Source organism: Biomphalaria glabrata, chromosome 13 (genome assembly GCF_947242115.1).
Source record: "Biomphalaria glabrata chromosome 13, xgBioGlab47.1, whole genome shotgun sequence".
NCBI classification, from domain to species: domain Eukaryota; kingdom Metazoa; phylum Mollusca; class Gastropoda; family Planorbidae; genus Biomphalaria; species Biomphalaria glabrata.
The window spans coordinates 33,543,426-33,566,942 of NC_074723.1; the positions used below are offsets into that span (position 1 = coordinate 33,543,426).

Consider the following 23,517-nt stretch of genomic DNA (forward strand, 5'->3'; position numbering starts at 1 on the left):
TGAAGTGATTCAAGAGTCCAAACTGTCAGGAATGAAAAACAAGAAATATAAAAAAATATTAAAAAGCACTTTAAAAAAAATCTTAAAGCATAGCTGTATTAATTAGTCAGGTAATTCTATTTGTAATAGATCTAGACCAGTGGTCTTCAACGTGGGCACTAGCGCCCCCCGGCGGGGCGTTTTGTTGAAGTTGGGGGGCGTTGGAAGCCAAACAGGTGGTTAGGGGCGCTAGGCATAAAGAAGGACAGAAGAAAATAAAGGTGAATTGTAAATAAAATAAAAAACGCATCGTTCGCTGAATCTCGAAAGGGGTTAGCTGTTCCTAGTTTTGTTAAGGTGTTTTATTTGGTCTACTAGATGTCAAAATTAAAAGAAAACATTTCTGTTTGTTTATAAAGGCTAAGAATACACTTTGTATGTAAATAGCATGCACATACCTAATATCGGATTTTGGCAGCTAGTTGACCAGAAAAAAAACAAACACCTTTAACTAATATTTAAATTTGTTGTAAACATTTCTTGTACATTTTAAAAATATATTTGACTTAGTGATACTGAAAAAAACAGACTTATTTTATATTTAATTTTCTTGCTGAGACATACAAACATGGTTTTAATCGGTAAAGAATGTTCCGGATTTAGTTTTGAAAAAGAAATCGACCTACATAACATTAATAATCTAGCAAATCGTCGCTAAAATTGTTCCGAATTTTATTACAAGAATCCACTAACGCCAAATAACAGTTGTAATTCCCTCTTCTAACAAATAAAACTTGTATATATATAGGTCACACATCTTTAAATGAAATACTGTAAGAACTCAGTTTTCTATATATCTATGTACCCTCGTGAGATCTCTCTCTCGTGTTAATAAAGACATTTTTAGTCTAACTATATAATAGGCTGTGTGACGTCATGTATTTTTTTCTTTAAGTCACATGGACTAAATTGTTTAATGAAATGTTCATTAGAACTCAGTGCACTAATATTTATTGAAGCTCGCCAACGTTCTCGTATTGTTAAAGACATTTTTAGTCGAACTAGGCCGTGTGACGTAGGCTTAAGAAATTTTTCTATTCTAGATTTTTTTTACACTAATTCTAGATTTTTAACACTAATTCTATATTTTTTTTTACAATAAATCTAGTTTTATTTTCTAATTAAAATCATTATAGATTTTAGATCTAGAATTTTTAGGTCTAGTTAAGAATTATATAGACTAGATGAAGATCTAGAATTTCAATTTCTAGATCTAAATCTAGACTTAAAGTGTAGATTTTGATTCCATATGCCTAGATATATTTTGCAATTTTATAATATACTAAAAGTAATATTTTTTTTTAAATTTAATGTTGCAGTCAGTCTATTGATAGATTATCTAGGCTTTTTTATTTTAAGTAACCAGTTTGTTATTAAGTTAAGAGCAATGCCTGGTCGCGCGGTTAGCGTTCTGAACTGATTATCTCGACGGTCCCGGGTTGTTTGTTTGTTTGTTTGTTTTACATGTTTTGGATCTTCCTTTAGAATTGAAGATAGTTTACTTCCTAGTCCAAACCTCCCGCATGACGAAGGGGGATGGGAAAGGGCAGGGTTTGAACCAGGGACCATCGATAAATCCGAACGACAGTCTAGCACACAAACATGACGCATACATACCCTGCTCGCTGCCACCCTCCGTCGACCAGCAAGAAGTTAAATATTTTCAACTTAGAAGAACATCAGAAACATGCAAAACATTAAAATGATATATTTTTTACAACGGCAAATAAATCTTTGAATCATTATTATTTTTGACCATCAAAATTAAATAAAGTCTTGACTATTCCTTGCGGATAGGCGGATCCGACTGGGATGCGACTCCGACGGGGGCCGCCTCTGAGTTTGTGTGATAACACAAACTCTCTTTGTAATCTTGATTTTATTTACTTTTATCGATTTGTTCATCTCCGAATACTTCAATGCAATTTTATAGTTTAAATTATACAATTTATTTCAATATTTTGCTCTTTTTGTAAGGTTGACATTCTATTGTTTAAAAAAGAAAAGAAAATTTTGTTTCCGTGCGTGAATTTTTAATTTCAATGTAACTTCATGTAAGTTTCATGAAACATAATAATATGTAGTCCATATTTCAGTCTTTTACTTCACATAGGAAGCCAACCTCTCTACTGTTAAAAACACATGAATTGTCATCTAAATTCCAATTATAAGGTTTGTAAAAAACCTGACAGTTTTGACCACCTTTAAAATCATCTGGCTGTCCTGCGTTCCAGAGAGAGTCTACTTTGGTTTGGCTGTATCTGTTGATCCACAATCCTTCATGATCTTCATCTGTGCCCCCTGCCATTACAATCCCGAAGCGAGACGCCTTTTCAAACAGAAAATGTTTGATAAATTCAAGCTCTTGAATGGTGTTAACTTCCACAAGATAGCCTCCAACCAGTCCACACATGGCCTGGCCAAAACTTGGATAAAAGAAAAGTGAATCTTTTGACAAGAGATATGTGCTGCCAGAAAATTTGATCGACTCTATAAAATATGCTTTCTTAAACAACTCTAAAGATGTTTTAGGGAAAATCTCACGTAATGCATGAGTTGGAGTATCAGAGATTTTTCTTTTAAATTCATTTTCGGGTAAAAAATGATCCTCGATATCTGAAACAGAAAATAAAAATGTTTTAAATTTCAAACAAAATTGTATAATTTAACAAGGTTACAAAGACAGTTTGTGTGGAAACACAAACTTAAAATCGGCCCTCGAATTGGTCCACCCAGGCAGGCTTCAATATTTTCAGAAAGAACATCCAAATGAAATTATATGAAAGACAAATGAGAGATAAGAATGGAGAAAAAAGGTTGACAGATCTTGTGTAGTGTCCCAACGGTTACAGCAGATCAAAGGATAGGTGTAGGTGAATGTAGAGTTAGATGTGAACCTGGCATAACTAGTTCCCCTTTCAGACCTTGTGGTCTATAGGGCAGATGATGTTAAGTTCATCTGTTTTTGTGGCCTACGGTTAACGAGGGTGTCATGTAGCCAGCACAACAACCAACCGCCTTTATTTTTCCCGAACTAATGTCAGGTACCCCTTAGAGCTGGGTGGACTCAGAGGCGCCCAAGGATTCCGAAGATGAAAATCCCAGTCTTCAACAGGATTCGAACCCGGGACCCCCGGTTCGGAAGCCAAGCGCTTTACCACTCAGCTACCGCTCCTCTCCTGGCCTAACTGAAGTCTTATAATAGATGTAATTGTTTTGAAAAGGATCAATCTCTTATTCGAATGTTTAAAAAAAAAAAAAAAGAAATATATCCGCAATAAAAAAAAAATATTTACGAAAATGACGTTTACAAGATTACTATTCTTTTTAATTTAGGTCTAACATATAATGCATACTAATTAGCTTTTTCTCTTTAAAAAACTGCTTGCATAACTGATTTTAAAAATGAGATTTTTTCGCTTTCAGAAAAAAAAAAAAAGTAGCCGTTGCATCAGAATGGTCTAAAATATTGTGATGTCGGATTTTCAATATCTTTTCTAGTTTACGAGATCTAAACGGGACGGACGGACAGACATTTCACACAAAACTAATAGCGTCTTTTCCCCTTTCGGGGGCCGCTAAAAATTGTGTTTTTTCTCATATTTTTTAGTATTTATTTTTTTTCCTTGAAAAGAAATTTGAAGTGTAAAAAAAAAAAAGCTGTTAATCGGCGAACAAAAAAAAACAACTGTCAACCAAAAGTCGAGACAATAAATCATCCACGATTTTGTTGACGGTCGCTGACATGTAGCACCAAAATACTGGTAGGTGACTAAACACTGGCCGTCTTAGCCCAGTTTCAAGTAGGTCATTGTCCAATAGATACTTACTTCGGACGGTTTCTAGAAGACTACGACATATGGTGTAACCACTGCATCGAAGACGATAAAACAAAAGACCACATTCTTTATGAAGGTCGCATTCTGCATGAAGTAAGAGTGGGACAAGGATTTGATAGAGAGAGAACTGGTTCGTGTGAGGCATTAGGGCTGTCCTTGTACGACCTTAAAACTCATTGCCAGCATGCGAGCTCTAAGGGAGTAATCTCATCATGGTTCTTTACTAATGGGGTTTCGTATTTGGTAGTCGGTAGACATCTAAACCGCTGTAGAAGTATATCATTTTTAATTAAAGTAAAGTCCCCATTTAAGACCTTTTGGTCTTTAAGGCAGATAATGTAAATGTCATTAGATTCACTGGCCTACGGTTAAGAATGGTGTCATATGGCCAGCACAACGAACAACTGCCTTTTATTCCCCCAACTAAAAGACGAAAAGAAAATCCACTGCCGATGACTGATGTAGACGGCGAAAAGAGAATCTAAATCGACCACCGGTTAGGTTTGCGTTGAATGTGGCAAACTATGTGGGTCGCAGCTGGGGCTGCATAGGCACGTAAAATACTGCATTCCTCCTTAATCTTTGAACTCGAAGTCAAGACTTATAGAAAAGTATCAAGGAAATCTACGTCCAGAGGCTATAGAGACTGGACCATAGCGCTCTGTGAATACTATAAGCATAAGACTTGAACTATAAATAATGTACTCCATTATTACAATGCAATTCATATACATTTATTTCTTTTTATTTTGTACTTGTATATACTTTTGTATGCACAGACTCTTACAAACACGTAGTAGATTAACATATTATGGAACTATGGACGAAAAAAATGAAATAAAGTTTGCAGTGATATGTTCGGTTATTGTGGTTTGTGATCTTTATTAATTGTTTACACTTTAATTGCGGAGAGCTGTGTAGGTAGCTTTTACTTTGTTGATAAGGCTAATAGAGCTTACAATACAATACAATGCGATGGTGCGCAAATGTTTAATTAGGTCTATTGATGTATTTGTTTGCAAAGAAATGTTTTAGTGTACTGCTGTAAGCCCAGTGACGTAAGCGGTGTCAAGTTGTTTTTTCCCTTTGACGTCACGGCAAATTTTCATTCATAAAACATTCTAGTCAAAATTAATTTTTCGATAATGAATCATTTTCAAACTGATATAACGGTCGATCTCGAGTTTTCTCTTGTGGTCAATGAGTTGAGCATTTTTTTCTCATTTATTGACATATACCTTGAAATTTTTAAGAAAATCGTTAGAGCCGTTCTCGAAAAAAAGTATATATATATATATATATATATATATATATATATATATATATATATATATATATATATATATATATATATATATATATATATATATATATATATATATATATACAATGTATACATACATACAAATAAGAATTGCTCCCTTAAGAGTATAAGATATATTTAAGCTCAACTTTGGATGGAATATTAAAAAAATAACTCGATATAATAACACGTCTCTACATTTAGATTATGAAAGAGCCGTTTATGTTGCATCATTTTATAAAAACAAATAATGTTCCCTTCCTTTATAATCACCTTGGTAACACACACACACACACACACACCATATCACCAGTCACTCCATCCCTGGTAAATTCATCTCCTGTCACTTCATCTCTGGTCTCTTTTGCCCCAGTCATTTCATCTTTGGTTACTTCATCACCGAAGTTTTTATCCACTATCATTTCATCCCCCCCCCCCCCAACTTCCAAATGCTTTTTTTTTTTTAGTCGTTGAGTAATTCTGCTTTTCAGCATTCATTTACAATACTTGCTGAAGTCTCTTAATGTGTTTCTTATGGAGAAATCTATGCTATATTTACAAAGGCCCTGATTATTTCACTGACTCACGTATCGCTCATCCTCCAACTTGCGGTTCATAAAACTATTCGAAAATTTAGCCTTGTATCTTTTAATTTAGATCTAGGACAAGTGGGATATTTTCAATATGGAAACTGCAGAGGTTAAATTTATCATATACGATCCTTAAGTCGCAATTCCGACACAATATATTGTTGAAAGACATAGTATTACACATTTAGTACTTCCTGTTCAGCTTGAAGGCATAATTTTAATTAGTTAACCAACTATTGGTAATTAATTAATTTTGTTTCGTATCAAATAAGGGAAAGAGATGATAGTAGACAGGTGTGGTGGTATAAGTTGAATTAGCTACCTTGAGGAGGCTTGAGCCCTGAGTTGGAGTATGCATTTAAATAGCGATCACGTTAACATTCACATGGATACCCCCCTTCTTGCCCTCCACTTCTCCTTACCTTCTCCTAACTGGTCAGACAAGTAATAGGATCATAGAGCAGGAATAAAACTAAAAGCATACAAGGAATAAAACTAAACGCATACAAGGAATAAAACTAAACGCATACAAGGAATAAAACTAAACGCATACAAGAAATAAAACTAAAAGCATACAAGGAATAAAACTAAAAGCATACAAGGAATAAAACTAAAAGCATACAAGGAATAAAACTAAACGCATACAAGGAATAAAACTAAACGCATACAAGGAATAAACTAAAAGCTTACAAGGAATAAAACTAAACGCATACAAGGAATAAAACTAAACGCATACAAGGAATAAAAATAAACGCATACAAGAAATAAAACTAAAAGCATACAAGGAATAAAACTGAAAGCATACAAGGAATAAACTAAACGCATACAAGGAATAAAACTAAAAGCATACAAGGAATAAAACTAAACGCATACAAGGAATAAACTAAAAGCTTACAAGGAATAAAACTAAACGCATACAAGGAATAAAAGTAAACGCATACAAGGAATAAAACTAAAAGCATACAAGGAATAAAATTAAACGCATACAAGGAATAAAACTAAAAGCATACAATGAATAAAACTAAACGCATACAAGGAATAAAACTAAAAGCATACAAGGAATAAAACTAAACGCATACAATTACACTTAACAACAACAATTTCTAAAAAATATTTCTAATTTAACAAGGTTTATTATTGTTAGTCCAGATCTATTATAAATTTAATTACATTTCTAATCTAAACTAATTGATAAAATTACACTTTATACAACCGTTTTTTGATATTGTTAATGTTTTTTTTTTGTGGTTCAATGTATATAGTTTAATATAAGCCTAAACAAAATAACACACAATCTCTACATGTTTCTACGGGATTCTATTCTTCTTCTTTCCATCTTTCTCACATTATTACGTACCTTTTACAACGAAACAGTAATGACCATGAATGAGTATAAGTAATAATAAAGAATTTAGAAACATTTTTGTTCAAATGTTTACAACAGCAACAAACCACTATTAGTTCTCATCATAAAAAAAAATATGTATTTATACCAAATGAAAGTTGCGCCAAATGAAAGTAAAAAAAAAAAACACAAAAAAACTACAATTAGAATTGGAAGTCACAGAGGCGGAGGAAAGTAAAATTTTGTAAAGCTATGCTATTTACAAGATACAAAATATTTTTGTGTGTGTGGATTTAACACAACAGATTCCTATTTTATAGAAATCAGAATTAAACTCTCACTCTATAACTTTGTGGTCAAAGATGAGCCCTTTCTTATGAACCCGGAGATGGCATGAAGTACAATCCTCTCTTTAAAAAGCTGGTTTGGTCTGCTGCAGATGCCCACCACATACAAGTCCTGGGTAGGTTTCATATTCTACGCATACGTCTGCTAAATACATGACACAGTTCTCCTTTCAGTAATTGTCCATGGAGACGATTTTCAGGAATAAGGACGACATGTTCCACCAATTCGTAATTTTTGCTGTGGCGTAGAAACTACATCTGAGACAATTGTAGAATTAATTTAAAATCTTGTATGTGTTTAAACCTAATCACCTGGTGAATTTGTTGGAAGTTGAAAGTAGTTAAAATGTTGATGTGGAAAATATGACGTGAAGTGATCTATATGATTACACTAAAATGATAAAGGAAGGACTTTACAGTCTTACAATGTCAACTACTCGGCTACCGATTTACTTTGATCAACTTATAATAAAAGATTGATAGTTTCTATTTAGTATTATTTGTTTTAAAAGTAAAAAGATCTTTAAATAATTATATTTATTAAAACTTTTTTTTTAAACAAAACAAAAAAAAAAAAGATCTGTAGAGTCTGTAAGGACTATACATCTAAGCTTGAAAAGTTTCAATATTGTGTAATTTTAAAATCTAGTTTCGCAACACCATATCTCTACGAACACATACTACATATTGATGATTAATTTTACACATTTAAGCCCCCCTTTTTTTTTGGCAACTACTGCTCCGTAAACAATCCATGTACATATTTTAATTGGTTACACTAAACTTACAGCTTAATGACGAGTTCATGCTTTAAAAATAAATCTTCACAATACATGGATTATAAACTGAAAAACTTTATCTTACACATAAATAATTTGCATGCCAAAGAAAGATCGCTATAGCGAGCAGCTCATCTTGGCTCCGACTATGCTTCATATAGTATTAACATGTGTTATTACATGAAATGAATTGTTTTTTTCAAACGATGCAACATTTAGGTGGGACCTGGATAATTATATCGTTTCAAAATCAGAAAAAAATAATTAGTCCAAATAATGATAGATTCATTTTGGTCTAAAATGGTAAGACAACTGAACTATGAATTAGAGCGCGTGATTTAAACCTGTTAAAAAAGGATTGATAACATTTTTGTTAATCTGCTTTGTTTTGCAATCTGCACACAGGACGTCCCAGCTGTTTCATACTGTCAGACGGTTTAGTGATGTTGTCCGATATAACCAGCTTTCATGCACTTTTTCTAAACGAGGTATATAGTACCCCTTTCAGACCTTGCGATCTCTAGGGCAGAAGATGTAAAGGTCATCTGTTTCTATGTCTTAAGGTTGACGAGGGTAAATGTAACCAGCAAAGGCACTAACCAATCCAACTTTTTCCCAACTAGTGCCAGATACCAATTAGAGCTTGGTGGACACAGGCGTCTAATGATTCCAAAACTAAAAACAACAGAGAGAGAGAAAAAGAGTTAGCTAGAGATATAGAGAAAAAGAGAGAGAGAGAGGGAGAGAGAGAGAGAAAAAGAGAAAAAGGTAGATAGATAGATAGAACGATAGATAGAGGGATGAGAGAGAGAAAAAGAGAAAAAAGATAGATAGAAAGATAGAAGGATTGATAGAACGATAGATAGAACGATAGATAGAACGATAGAACGATAGATAGATAGATAGATAGATAGATAGATAGATAGATAGATAGATAGATAGATAGATAGATAGATAGGTAGATAGATAGATAGATAGATAGATAGATAGATAGAGAGAGAGAGAGAGAGAGAGAGCGATTGAGAGAGAAAGAGAGGAAAAGGGGTAGATAGATAGAGAGAAAGAGGTAGATAGATATATAGATAGATAGAGAGAGAGATAGATAGAGAGATAGAGAGATAGAGAGATAGAGAGATAGATAGAAAGAGAGAGAGAAAGAGAGACAAAGAGGTAGATAGATAGATAGATAGACAGAGAGATAGATAGAGAGAGAAAAAAAGAGAGAGTGCTTGTAATATAGAACCTTAATTCTATAACCCAGTGTTTCCCAAACTGTGATCCGCGAGGCCTGAATAAAAATACACCACTTCATGGGCCTATACTGAGTTTGTGTTCCAACACTAACTACCTTGGTAACTTCTTTTAAAGCGCTATTTCATGTATTTAGCTTTTTGAAATTTGTATGATTCTATCACTTATCTGGACAAATGGGAAAATGGAGGGGGGGGGGGGGAAGACCATATTTATTTTTAAAGCATTTATTTTAAAAAAAGGAACTTCCTGAATTACAACTTATGGCTCAGGCCATAAAAAACAAGTTTTAACAATATTCAATGAAAATTGACGATATTTTTGTTTTTGTTGTTTTTTTGTGTGAAATACACAATTGCTTCTTCTTTTTTTTTTCTTTACTACAAGTAAAATCTAATGGGGACTATGATAATATTGATCATCTTTATAATTTTAAACTTATGTCCGACTTCGGATTCAATTATTAATGAACTGTTTGTATGCTTTTTTGTTAAGCATTTTTAAATTGATTTGTTAAGATCATCTGTCGTGTTTACAGCATGATCAGAACGCTGCGGTCCTATTTCTATTGTGAACCAATGTGTGTTGGGTGGGGAGGTTATCTGGGAGAAGTCTTTCCTTGCTGTCCTTAGGCGCGAAGTTAGAACAACTCTGCTCGAGTCAGTATTCGAACTCAAGCCCCCTTTGTTAGATCGCCAAGTTGTATGAAAGCAAGTTTAAGGCCTCTCAGCCACACATAATATTGCTACTAATTAATTTTTTTTTCCTGTTTTTGTTTTTGTTTTTTTCGTTTATGGCTGACAAAAAAAAATATTACTCCCCTTTAACTCAAAACTAATAGAATTACTTCCTAGTAATCGAAACTATAATAACATTGGTTTTGAAATAAAAAAAAATATATGAAAGGTGTATTCTATATTACATTAAAACTGTGCAGATAATTAAAACTGAAATTTAGGTAGATATAACTGACTGCATAAATAAATAAACTGATTTTAATGAGTATAGCTTATCCCAGGCAATTTGTTTGCACGAAAGTAGATTATTTTCCCGCCAGTTATTGTTTTAGAAAACAAACACTCAAAATGAAATAAATACTTAAAAAAAAAGCTTATGAAAAGGCAAAGTATTCTGCGCTTAAAACTTCATCTTTCAATAATGTACAATTAATTCCCTTATTTGATCTCTAATATAAAGATGACCAAAATTAATTAACTAATTGGGTATTTTTGTTTATTGATTCATGTTTTGCTAGGTGCAATCAATGATGAATTAAAATATCAACTTGATTTCAGGATACGTTGGGGAGAAATAGCGTTAATTAGCTATTTAAAGCAGCGTTTCTCAACCTTGTTGGCTCGGCGACCCCTTTTTACATTTCTTCACTATGCGGCGACCCCCCACCCCCCAAACCGAAAAACTGTTATAAAATGGAAATCTCGTAGAATAATCGGATATGCGTTGTCAAAGCTTTATGTTTAATCCATGAAAAGTATGGAATTATATTTTTCAAATAGATATTTCTCCTATCATTACATTAGAAAGAAATATGTTTGATCTTCCATAGATGCATCATTTTCCTTATTTACCTTGTTCTTGTTGCAGACTTAAATGAAAAATGTAAATAGCATGACTGAGCACGAGCTGTGACTGTGACAAAAGTAGCTACATTGCTACAATAGTGTTGCGACTATCTGAGCTTGTTTCTGCTGTACCAGATTAGGGATTCCGTGGGCAGGCTTTGCAAGATCACAACAACTGTCAACGTCTGCATCACATTCACTTCTTTAGTTAGACTTCAGGGCTACAAACCTGGTAAACCAGACCTCGCGAACATAATGACTGGAAATGGAGAAAACAAATCGCGATACATGCAAATCGGTAATTGACTGCAAACACTTGATCCAGATCTGTGTCATTGACATTAAAGACAAATCTTTTTTTCGCTTCATCGTTATTAATGAGTTAATTCTTCTCAAGGTGAGCAAATTAGATTGGCAACATGTAAATATTATTTTATTCTATTTTTGTTTGCCAATTAGAACTTTCATTTGGATGGATCAAATTGTTTATGACAAATTGAGCCATGTTACTTTTGACCCATGCAGTTACGCTATTAATTAGGGGTACTTATAATTCTTGTGGAAGTGTCTTTTGTACTAATTTTCATTAATGAATAACACAGAGAGTTCATGGGACTTGTGATGACTTTGAAATCCAGACCAATATTCTAGGAAACATGTAGCACTATCTCTATTGAAACTCATAATATTTTGTTTTTCAAAAAAAAATTTACTTTAATAAAAGTCACAGGCTTTTGTAATCCTTTCCAGTGTTATCCAAAAGAGAAACCCGTCTTTAAAATTGCCATCTTTTAATTACCTATCTTTACCATAAACAACTGGGTATCCTGTAGACAAAGCTCGGGATGTTGAGTATCAGAAGGACATTGCATTTATTTAGGCTTCATTGATTCGACCAATAGAACTTCGTTACAAATAACGCTCTGGGATTTGTCACTTTCTGCTTCAACTAGTGAAGTCAAACCTTATCGATATTTATATTTTCTTTTCTTAACGTTCTCTTCTGTGAGAATCATTGTCACGGGTGTTCCATAATGAAAATATTCAAAAGTTTGAGATCTAGAACTTCTCTCCTAGAATGACATTTGAAAAAATTACTAACTTCCAGTAAAACATTTTTTTTTCAATATCAAGTTTTACACGTTGGAATAGACAAAAACTATTATTTTCAATGGTCTTAGGCGACCCCTGGTAAATCGTCGATAGACCCCCAAGGGGGTCGCGATCCACAGGTTGAGAACCCCTAATTTAAGGGAACTAAACCCAACTAATTTAGCAATATCTGTGAATACTCAATGATTGTTGCAATGAAACAAAATAATTAAATTACAAGTTTTTATAGACTGATTGTTCTATTTTTTAAAATTGATTTATGTCTTGTCTATACCAATGAATAATTGTGCAAAGTTTCAAATTGATCCATGAATGGTTGCAAAGATAAAACACTATTTCTCGAGATGTAAAATGCCACAAATACAAGTAAAAAGCAGCGAAGGAAAAAAAAAAAGGCGTTTGTATGCTTTTGCACATTTTGGCACAAACTGTAGTATATACCAACGGTACTACTTACATACACAACGTCTTACAGATTTCTACACATGGCTTCTCGCACAATTACTTTTAATATTGTTTGCTCATCAATCCTAAATGTGTGTCACTTTGATCTCATTATTATGTTGGATGACTAGACCAATACCTGAGATGAACTGCGCAGTGGTTTCCTAACGAGGGAGCTCTCCATAGGGTTTTCCTTCTATAGGTGCGTGTTATGGTGCAAGTGTCTTGTTCAGGGCTGTAAATGAAAAAGTTTGCTGGATATGACCAGCATTCTCTGGTGACATTCCACATTGTCACACTCTGATTCTAACATTCACTCAAACACTCAATAAATAACACACATTCCCACAATCTCTTAATCAAAGACTTAATATACAAATACGATAAACCCAAGATTAAAACTTGCTGCCGTGGTGGCAGAGTGGTTAAGCGCTTGGCTTCTGAACCTGAGATCATGGGTTCAAAGTTGGGGAAGACTTGGATTCGAAATTTCGTGAATTCTAGGGTACCTCTTAGTTCATACATCTCTAACCGGTACCTGACTTTAGTTGAGGAAAGTAAATCCGATTTGTCGTTGTGGTCGCCACGTGACACCCTGCTCGTTAACCGTTGGCCAAAGAAACCGATCTCCTTTGAAAGAATATTGGAGAATGCTCTTATGGCCTGGCAGTTTCTTTAGCTTATGGTATACTAATCAATGCCGAAACAAAAAGATACAATATGACCAATAGCCAACGAGACTTTAAAATAAAAATCAGTATTAGAGGTGAAAAGCTGTCGAGTGAAATTTTAAATACCAGGGAGCTATCGTTTGAAATAATGGAACCATATCTGAGCTTTTGGCCAGAATTGCACATCCCACAGCAACACTAGCAAAGCCCAATACAATCTGGAAAGATAAAGGCATAGCCCGATGCTCTAATATCAGAATGATGCGCTCCTTGGTAGTGGCCACATTTTTATATGTTGTATGTTTGCTCTTCCAGGACGCCTACTGCAGAAATAGAGTGAAAGATCATGGCAATGGAGTTAAGATGCTATTATAGAAGGACTCTAGTTATCAACTAAAAAGAGATATGGAACAAGGATAATAATAGCATTTGGATCCCACGATGACCTGCTGACCACTGTCAAAAACGCAAACTAAACCTTTATGTCCATATTATAAGATCCTCAGGCTTTGCAAATACCTTCCTTCAAGGAACAGAACCGGGAAAAGAATGTAAACAAAAATAGCAATTGGAATACAACATCAAAGACTAGATAGACCTGTCAAAGATTCTTCTTATGGCATAAGATAAAATTCAATTCAAGATTCAACTGGGATAGGTGGTGGTGAAGTAAATATATTATTATTATTATTATTATTATTATTATCATAGCTTTTATATAGCGCTACTTTCATGCTTATAGCATGCTCAGAGCGCTTTTGGTCCAATCTCATTTGTGGACCGGTGGGGGGGAGGGGTATCTAGGAGTTGGTTTTCCGTGCTGCCTTTAGGGTTAGGGTTAGGTAAACACTGACTCTGCCCGAGTCGGGTGTCGAACCTCGAGTCAAGCCAAGCCAAGTTCAAGCGCACTTGGCCTCTCGACCACGCTTCCTACATATATAAATACGCTTTACATATATAAATACATAAATATCATAAGAGAGAGAGAGAGAGATTGAGAGAAACTCTAGATATTATTTGTTTGTTGTTTTTTTTTTTGTTTCTTTGTTTTGTTTTGTTTTGGCATAATGTTTCATTCTTACATTTTTACACTTCATTTCTAAATCTTATTATTTTCAGAGTCAAATGGCGTTATCGCCATGATATCTGGAGATCAGCCCATTGTTAGAACCGGCCTTGATATAACCTCTCCGTCAATCAAAGGTGAACTCTATCACAACATATCTAAAGTCTCCTTTCTTCAATTAACATGGCGTAAACCTACATTCTTAGAATCTGGGAAATATTTCTGTGGAGCACATGTCAAGATCTCGGAAAAAAAAAAGCGATAGGTTAAATAAAATGTTAACTATAATTGTTGAAAGGCCCACGATTGAAGATTTGTTTAGAAGTGTGTTGGACTTAAAAACACTATCAGATGAACAGAACCAAAGTCTACATGAAAACGAAAAAAAATTGAAGAGCATTGAAGATGACTTTAATAAGCAAGCAGACAAACTGAAGCAAAGTCTAAATGATAATGAACAAAAATTGAAGAGCATTGAAGAAGACTTTAATAAGCAAGCAGACAAACTGAAGCAAAGTCTAAATGATAATGAACAAATATTGAAGAGCATTGAAGAAGACTTTAATAAGCTAGCAGACAAACAGAAGCAGAGTCTAAATGATAATGAACAAAAGTTGAAGAGAATTGAAGAAGACTTGATATCTAATCAACAAAACCTAAGCATCTTTAGAAATGAAACGAAAAAGCTTGTGGCTGAACTTTCGAATTCTCAAATAGAATGGAAAGGCCAGATTGACAAAGGTACATTATAGTTTGCTAAAAACTAAATATTTAGGTACCTTTTTGACCACGACATAGAAAAATCAACGTCTACCTTGCATTTCAGAAAGATAGACAGACAGACAGACAGACAAAACAAGACAGACAGACCATACCAGACATGACCAGACAGGACCAGACAAACAGGCCAAAACAAAAAAATACATTAGATAGAGTGAATAAACGAGAGATAAATAGAGAGAGAGAGAGAGAGAGAGAGAGAGAGAGAGATACAGAGAAATATGAGAGATGTTATTAGTTATACAGAGTATGAAAGATAATAGGAGATAACATATGACCTATAAATATATATATATATATAAATTTCTGTTCACTTCCCATAATTTAGCTTTGGACAATCAAGTTTTATTCAATTCAAATACAAAAGTCGTTCTATGGCGAACTCTTCAGCAAGCCGCACACATCTCTGAACTACAAACGGAAAACACCACAATGAAACAGCTACAAAATGTTTCGAATTCTACCCTGAGTGCATTGACAAACCTAGTCTTCATAGCAACAACCCAATACAATGGTACGGTTTATCTGTTATCAAACGGAGGATTAACTGATAACATCCGTTACGCTCAAACGATTTGTGAAGTACTCAGAGGCTATTTGGTGGAAGTCAACACCGATGCTGAGTTTACATTTCTCAGAAATTTCTTACAGACCATCACACCCCCGCTTGTGTTTGTTTACACTGGAGGGACGGATGAAGACCTCGAAGGGGTTTGGATCAACAGATACAGCCAAACATCCATGAAACCATTTTGGGCCCCTCTCGAACCGAGTTCTAGCATAAAACAAAATTGTCAGACATTTTGGAAGAAGCATGTTTGGTATATGGACGACCTTGAGTGCAGTTATAAACCTATTTCTGAATCGGGATTTATGTGTGAGATCTCAGAATAAAGGACAATATCAATAGTACATACTCTTTTTATTACCAAGATTAAATTCATTTAATCTCTCTGTCTGTCTGTATGATACAAGTTTAAAAATAGTTTTTACACCTTTCCCCGACACCCAATCTATGATCTAGTTGAAATTTTGCAGGTTTTTTTTTTTACCTGACAAACAAGAATCAGTAAAAAAAAAAATAGTTTGTTAACTATTGGTAATTATTTATTTTCTTTTATCTCTCGAACAAGAAAAAGAAATAGTACTTGACTGATTAATGATATAATTTGAAAAAGTCTCCCTTATATTATATAGAGAGAAAACTTCGAAAATATTAGTAGATAACTATAAAAAAAATTCTATTTTAATAACAATTACACTGGAACAGTTAATATATCTCATTAGTAACAAAAGGCTTCAGATTCAGGTCGTTTATCATTTATTTTTATTTATATTTTTTTAATAAATATATAAAAACATCTTTTCCTTGATCCCCCCTTTCCTTTACCATCAACCCACTTAAACTGGTCCAGACAACTGTTAGGATCATTGCAAATTGAGAAAGCTAAAATCATGAAATTGCGCTAAACAAAACAATTGATAAAAATAGTGCTAATCGCACAGATTTCTTATTGTTAGTCAAATTTTACAAATTTTATTACATGACTCACACAAAGTAATTGATACTATTTCCATTAACATAAGCTTGCTTTTTTAATCTTTACATACAAATTCTCATATATCTTTCTTTTACATTAGTCAATGTCCTTTGTGAAGATAGCAGCCATTCTTTTTGTAGTGTCAATTTGTTTGTCGATCTATTAAAAATCAGATTTCTTTATTTCACATATAATTTGTTCAAAATATAAAAAAATTCCTATATTGTGTTCATTAAATGCGAATTCTTCTATTCTTCAAATTCAATATGTTTAAATTTGTTAATTGTCATGCAATTTATGTTTTTATTATAAACCATTTTTAAAACGTTTGAAAAATTTTAAAAAGTTTCAGTCCACTTGCTCGTCATTGGCTTAATACAACCGAAATGACCAACCACATCTACTTATCCCTAACTAATGTCAGGTACCCATTATATCTGGGTGGACTCACTGGGGTCAAGAAATCCTGAAATTACAAATCCCAAACGTCGGTTCGGAAGTCAAGCGCTTTACCGCAAAGCAACCGCACCTCATTAAAAATAATGTAGATAGTTAAATTGCTGTTTGTTGATAACCACAACAATGCATCTACAAATAATATATTTATTCTTCTCTACGCACATACACACACACACACACACCATTATTAATGTCTAGTTATTTCTTTTTGTTTTCAATTATACCCATTGCAACTATGGGATTGTGCAGATCATAAGATGCAATTGTTCGAATTAAGGTTGACATTTGTATGTTAAAATTTGATGATAGGGTTATAACTTAAGCGATGCAACTCAAAGATGCTTAATCACTGGAGGACATCGCAAACACATAGTAACATTGTCTGACTTGAGCACAGCCCCTCATATAACTTCTAGACAAGGGCGGAACTCTTTTATCTTCCTTATTGTCAACAGTTATCCCCTAAGCCTATTCTTAGAAGCGCACCTATGACTGAACGATATTTCTGAACGATATGTCTGCATGCATCACAATTTCAATCACAAAGTTATATATAAAGTCGGTACCTGTAAAACATTTACACAAATAGTTTTAACACTCAAAAACTCTTAATATCAGTATTACTAACTTAGAATATCAACTAATACGGAAAAACTTTTTAAAAACATAAAAAAAACAAGGTTACAAAAGACAGTTTGTGTGGAAACACAAACTAAAAAATCGGCCCCCGAAGTGGTCCACCCAGGCAGGCTTCAATATTTTCAGAAAGAACATCCAAAGGAAATTTTTTCAAAGACAAATGAGAGATAAGAATGGAGAAAGAAGGTTAACAGATCTTATGTAGTGTCCCAACGGTCCCGCAGATCAAAGGATAGGTGAAGGTGAATGTAAAATTAGATGTGAACCTGGCCTAACTAGTTCCCCTTTCGGACCTTGTGGTCTAGAGGGCAGATGATGTAAAGTTCATCTGTTTTTGTGGCCTACGGTTAACGACCAATCGCCTTTACTTTTCCCCAACTAATGTCAGGTACCCATTACAGCTGAGTGGCCTCAGCGGCACCCAAAATTGAAAATCCCAGTCTTTAGCAGGATTCGAACCCGGGACCCCCGTTTCGGAAGCCAAGCGCTTTACCGGTCAGTTTCCACTACTGATTACCATATAGAGGTTTAGGAAAATGAAATTTACAAGATTACTATTCGTTTTAAATTAGGTCTAACTTATAATGCATACTAATTAGCTTTTTCTCTTTAAAAAACTGCTTGCATAACTTATTTTAAAAATTAGATTTTTCGCTTTCAGAAAAAAAATAAAGTAGCCGTTGCAACAGAACTTTGAATGGTCTAAAATATTGTGAAGTCGGATTTTCAATATCTTTTGTAGTTTACGAGATCTAAACGGGACGGACGGATAGACGGACAGACATTTCACACCAAATTATAGCTTTTTTTTCCCCTTTCGGTGGCCGCTAAAAATGCTAGAACTTCATTACTAAACTTTATTTAACAAACGTTTTAAGTAAACAATGCTATTTAATTTCAACACATTTAATCGGACAGTCACCGAGACCCCAAAACAGTAAATGCATATCCTTATAAAGTATATACAATTTACGTTTCCCACTCTTTCCCATTTAGCAGGAACTAACTACGCATTATTTTTAGACACGTATGTACACTTCACTTGAAAACTAAGGGTGGGCAACCTCTTGTATCGAGGGCCGCATTTAAAAAAAAAGGCAAATATACAGATATATATCTACATATCTAAATCTAAATCTATATCTAAATCTATATCTAAATCTATATCTAAATATATATATATATATATATATATATATATATATATATATATATATATATATATATATATATATATATTATAATTTTATTTATAAAGCGCTGTTAACAAACAAAATGTAGGCTCAAGGCGCTGTAATAACATTACAAACACAAACACGACAGCTGAAATGACAGTTAATCTAAAACAGTTTTAAACAGATAGTTCTTAATGTTCTTCTTAAAAGTGGTGTGGCATGTTGTCTATCTGAGATCAATGGGGAGTGAGTTCCAAACCTTTGGTCCGTGAACTGAAAAAGCCCGCAGACCGTAGCTTTTGAGGGAGAAACGTGGCACTACTAAAAGCGTTGAGTCCACTGAGCGCAGGGCTCTCTGGGGGACATATGGAGTTATCAGTTCGCTAAGGTACAGGGGCATCTCATTGTTATATATACACTGATGACAAAGTGTGGCGACCTTGTAATCTATTCTCGCTTTCACGTGAAGCCAATGGAGTGTACGCAAGAGCGTAGAAGCAGAATCTTGTCTTGTTTTTCTAAGTACTATTGAGAGATACATAGATAGATAGATAGATACATACATAGATAGATAGATAGATAGATAGATAAATAGATAGATAGATAGACAGATAGACAGATAGACAGATAGATAATAGATAAATGAAACACATATTTTCTCCTTTTAATGTAACTTTGACACAGAAACAAAAATTAACTCTTTTAATGCTACATTTCTTAACAAGTTTGTTGCGGTATCTCGCATACATAACTAGAAGCACTTGTTATGTTATCGCACTCACAGGTTCCAAGCAAAGCTTTAAATTTAGAATGGAAGCACTGGCAAGTATTGTTGGCTGGTTCACCAGGAGCCCACTCAAAGTTCGGTGTCGTGGAACTATGTTTATTAACCCATACACCACTGGGGGCCTCGTATGTGGCACCTGTCCACACCGCCTCTGTAATATTGAAGGAAGAAATAAAGTTTCGAACTATTACAAACTCCTCGTGGGTGTCTATCTCAACCACGTAACCACCAAATCCGTTGCACAGAAATTCAGCACTCCCGAAACTGAATGACTGCGCATGCGTAGAGAGATAGTAGCGATGGCCGTTGAAAATCGACGAAGCAGAAAAGCCATAGGCCAACATTGGGTATATCCTTTTATTTAGGGAGTCTATTAAGCCTGTCTGCTTGTCAACGCACGCTTGTAGAGAACTAACAAGAGCTTCAGATGCGCTTCTATTTGCTTCAAGCTCGTAGATCGTATCAATTACAGTATTTAAACTGTAAGATGTTAGGTTGGCTGTAGAAAATATGGATAACGGTCTACCAATGTCATCCAATCCCTTGATCGAGCACAGGTATGCTCCCAGCATCTTTGTATTTGGGTATTTGAATTGAACCAGCAGCGTGGACTCGCCATTGTTGTCGACGGAACCGGAAATGACCTGGACTTCACGAGAAAGATTGACTGGGTGACCCTCCACTTCATTGACGAAAGCGAGGTCCTCGTACGATGTGGATGTCGAATTCGAGTAGGCCACGCTGAGTGAGACTACAGCAGTCATGGAAGGAACATCCCCTCGACTAAATGAACATCGAATGTTAACTTCTGAGGACAGGTCGTCAATCAAAAACGCCGGATCAATTTTTATTTTTACATTGCTATGCAATATGATTTCTCTTTCTGTAAACACATTACCAGATACTGAAAAATAAACACACAAAAAAAATTGAAATAAAGTTATTTAAAAGCCATACACACTGCAGAGCAACATAAACACAAAAAGATATATAATGCAAAGTGTAATACATATCTATCTTAGAAAGTGATAGGAAGATAGTACGTTGTCTATTGTTATGGAGTTTGTATGAGAGTGTGTTTCTATAGCGATGGTGGGAAGAGTTTAATGATTGGTTGGTGGCTACGTAATTTGAATGATGCAAGATAAGCAGCACTGTCGTCATCTGTCTTGGGTAGGCCACAGACGACTCCAGATTGCCAGAGTGAAAAGAATTTGTTGCCGATTAGATTTTGTTCCAATTATCATTTTTATATTATTACAAAGTCTAATTAAGTTTATTGTATCGCAAGTAACATTTACTTCTGTTTTTATAAAATTTATATTTATTTTGTACTTAAAATAGGTTATTCAATATAATTCAAGTTTTACAGGTTAATATATTAAACGCTTTCATGGGTTTAGTTGTCTATCAGCATTTAGTGCTACAATTCAACGACCGTCAAGAACACCTGAAGAGATCAAATCCATTTTTTTATTTCACCTATAAGTTGTCAGATATTTAGTATTTGTTTATATAAATTTAACCCAACAAAGCAATATGAACAATGAACAAGCAAGTGAGAAAATACTTTTTTTTTTTTTTGCGTATCTAAGGGAAAGAACCACTAATTACTATCATATATCTTAAACTTGCAGGGCTTACCTCCCTTTCTAATCAATAAAATATAAATATTTAATAAGTTAATAAGATAAACATATAGATAGAAGGAGGCGCGGTGGCTGAGCGGTAAAGTGCTTGGCATCCGAATCGGGGACCGGGGTTCGAATCCTGGTGAAGATTGGGATTTTTAATATCGGGATCTTCCGGCGCCTCTGAGTCCACCCAGCTCTAATGGGTACCTGACATTAGTTAGGAAAAAGTAAAGGCGGCTGGTCGTTGTGCTGGCCACATGACACCCTCGTTATCCGTAGGCCACAGAAACAGATGACCTTTACATCATCTGAAAGGGGAACTTTACTATTACTTATAGATAGATAGATAGATGGAGATAGATAAATAAAAAACTGACCAAAGGTGATTATTTAAGTACAAATAATTACATATTGATCTATCAATCTATTGTGTAGCTATATCTACCGAGGCTATACTTACTCGCCTCTAGACAAGCGATCAACACACACAGATACGATTCACGTCTCATAATTATTCTATCAATTAAGAATTCAAAATGTCCATCTATTGCACAACTAAATGTCTATAGATATGACATACTGAGCTTATCACAGATACCTTCATTCTTAAGCATCTTAAGTTAGACTATTTCTGTTCTTATGAGTCAAGGGGTATTATCACCCTGATAAGAACATATGGATTGGACTTCTATCTATATTGAACCATACCATGGTCTGCATTCAATGGTTCTTATAGAGCAAGGGTTCTCAACCTGTGGGTCGCGACCCCCTTGGTGGTCGATTGATGATTTGCCAGGGGTTGCCAAAGATCATTGAAAAAAAATGAATTGTTATTGTTTATTCTTCTATTGCTGTGTGTGTGTGGGGGGGGGGGGGGGTTTGCGGCTAAGTGAGGGATGTAAAAAGGGGTCGCCGATCATAAAAGGTTGAGAACCGCTGTCATAGAGGATATTTAAGTTAAAATGTGCTATCAACCTATGAATAAATAGTTCTACTAATTGCTTGATTAGTATTTGTGTGTGTGTGTGTGTGTGTGTTGTATCGTGATATTAAAGTCTGGGCTGCACACAGTCACCAAAAATCTTATGCCATCTTATTTCATATGCAGCATTACATTTAAAAAATAATTGTCACGGTGATATAGTGTTTGGCTTCCAAACTAAGCGACACTGGGTTCGAACCTAAGTGAAGACAGGAATTTTTAACTCCGTAATTTTTAGGCCGCCCCAACTCGTATGGTAAAGTAAAGCAGTAGGTCTTTCCGCTGGCAACATAACAGCCCCATTTACCGTCGGCAATAAAAATAAATCTCTAGTATATTTTGCCTTAATACTATTTAAAACTCAAACAGAATGACTTCTAGGGAATATATTGACCAAAAGGAAAATCAAGTCTGTCAAGAAGTGAAAGATATTCTGCTCAATGTAGTCTGAAAATGTGGTCGTAGGTGTACAAATCATTAATTGAGCCATCTGTATATCATTTGAGCCTTTCTTGAACATGTTTGTCAATGTTCAAGTTATTATTAAATATAAATAAAAATGGTGACATTACACACATACTTACTTTAGCGTCTTCTTAAGCTTCAAGCATACTGAAGTCTATGTTGTGGAATATACAACCCCTGGTCGTGCTGCCATCCACCGTCGTGCTGCGGGAGATTTGGGCTACGAAGCAAATTATCGTTAACTCTGGAGGAACATCCGGAAAATGTACAACGGTTTTTTTTTACAAACAACATTTTTACAAAACCACAAAGGGCGTTGCAACATCTGAAGTTAGATAGAGACACAAGAACTAAAACAGATTAAAATTTGAGAAGTCCTAAAGATAAAACTTCTCTAAAAGCGTTCAGCATTGAACAGGTCACATGGAAGAAGGAAGCACATGATACAGCATTTTTAGCGTTGCGCGTGAAAACTAGCGCACAAATTGCAGAGGACATGAGAACAGCCCTGGCAGAAGAAAAGCGTTAGATAAAAAAAAAAGCAAGACCAATGACACTAGCCCCAGCTGGAATAACCTGCCAAGTGTGTAGCCGAACATTCCGGGCTCACCTAGGTATATATTTCTCTTGCACTGATATGCGGCGATATAATTCAAGAAAGTGTCTTAAGAAAACTATCACCTAT

General features: G+C 34.6%; 3 protein-coding genes across 3 annotated transcripts; 1 reads left to right on the forward strand and 2 right to left on the reverse strand.

Moving 5' to 3' along the window:
* Positions 1 to 2,050: 2,050 nt before the first annotated feature.
* Positions 2,051 to 7,242, reverse strand: LOC106077844 (uncharacterized). Its single transcript, XM_013238545.2, has 2 exons — positions 7,129 to 7,242; positions 2,051 to 2,655 (listed from the first exon to the last, which is right to left on the reverse strand). Exons 1-2 carry the CDS (start codon positions 7,190 to 7,192, stop codon positions 2,132 to 2,134), a joined length of 588 nt encoding a protein of 195 aa, XP_013093999.2. The 5' UTR covers positions 7,193 to 7,242; the 3' UTR covers positions 2,051 to 2,131.
* Positions 7,243 to 14,397: 7,155 nt separating this feature from the next.
* On the forward strand, positions 14,398 to 16,873 carry LOC106077839 (uncharacterized). Its single transcript, XM_056008908.1, has 2 exons — positions 14,398 to 15,111; positions 15,479 to 16,873. Exons 1-2 carry the CDS (start codon positions 14,604 to 14,606, stop codon positions 16,042 to 16,044), a joined length of 1,074 nt encoding a protein of 357 aa, XP_055864883.1. The 5' UTR covers positions 14,398 to 14,603; the 3' UTR covers positions 16,045 to 16,873.
* A 2,740-nt stretch (positions 16,874 to 19,613) lies between these two features.
* Positions 19,614 to 22,016, reverse strand: LOC106077843 (uncharacterized). The gene is made up of 2 exons (XM_013238544.2): positions 21,846 to 22,016; positions 19,614 to 20,655 (listed from the first exon to the last, which is right to left on the reverse strand). The coding sequence occupies exons 1-2, from the start codon at positions 21,892 to 21,894 to the stop codon at positions 19,682 to 19,684; spliced, it is 1,023 nt and encodes a 340-aa protein (XP_013093998.2). The 5' UTR covers positions 21,895 to 22,016; the 3' UTR covers positions 19,614 to 19,681.
* Positions 22,017 to 23,517: the final 1,501 nt, after the last annotated feature.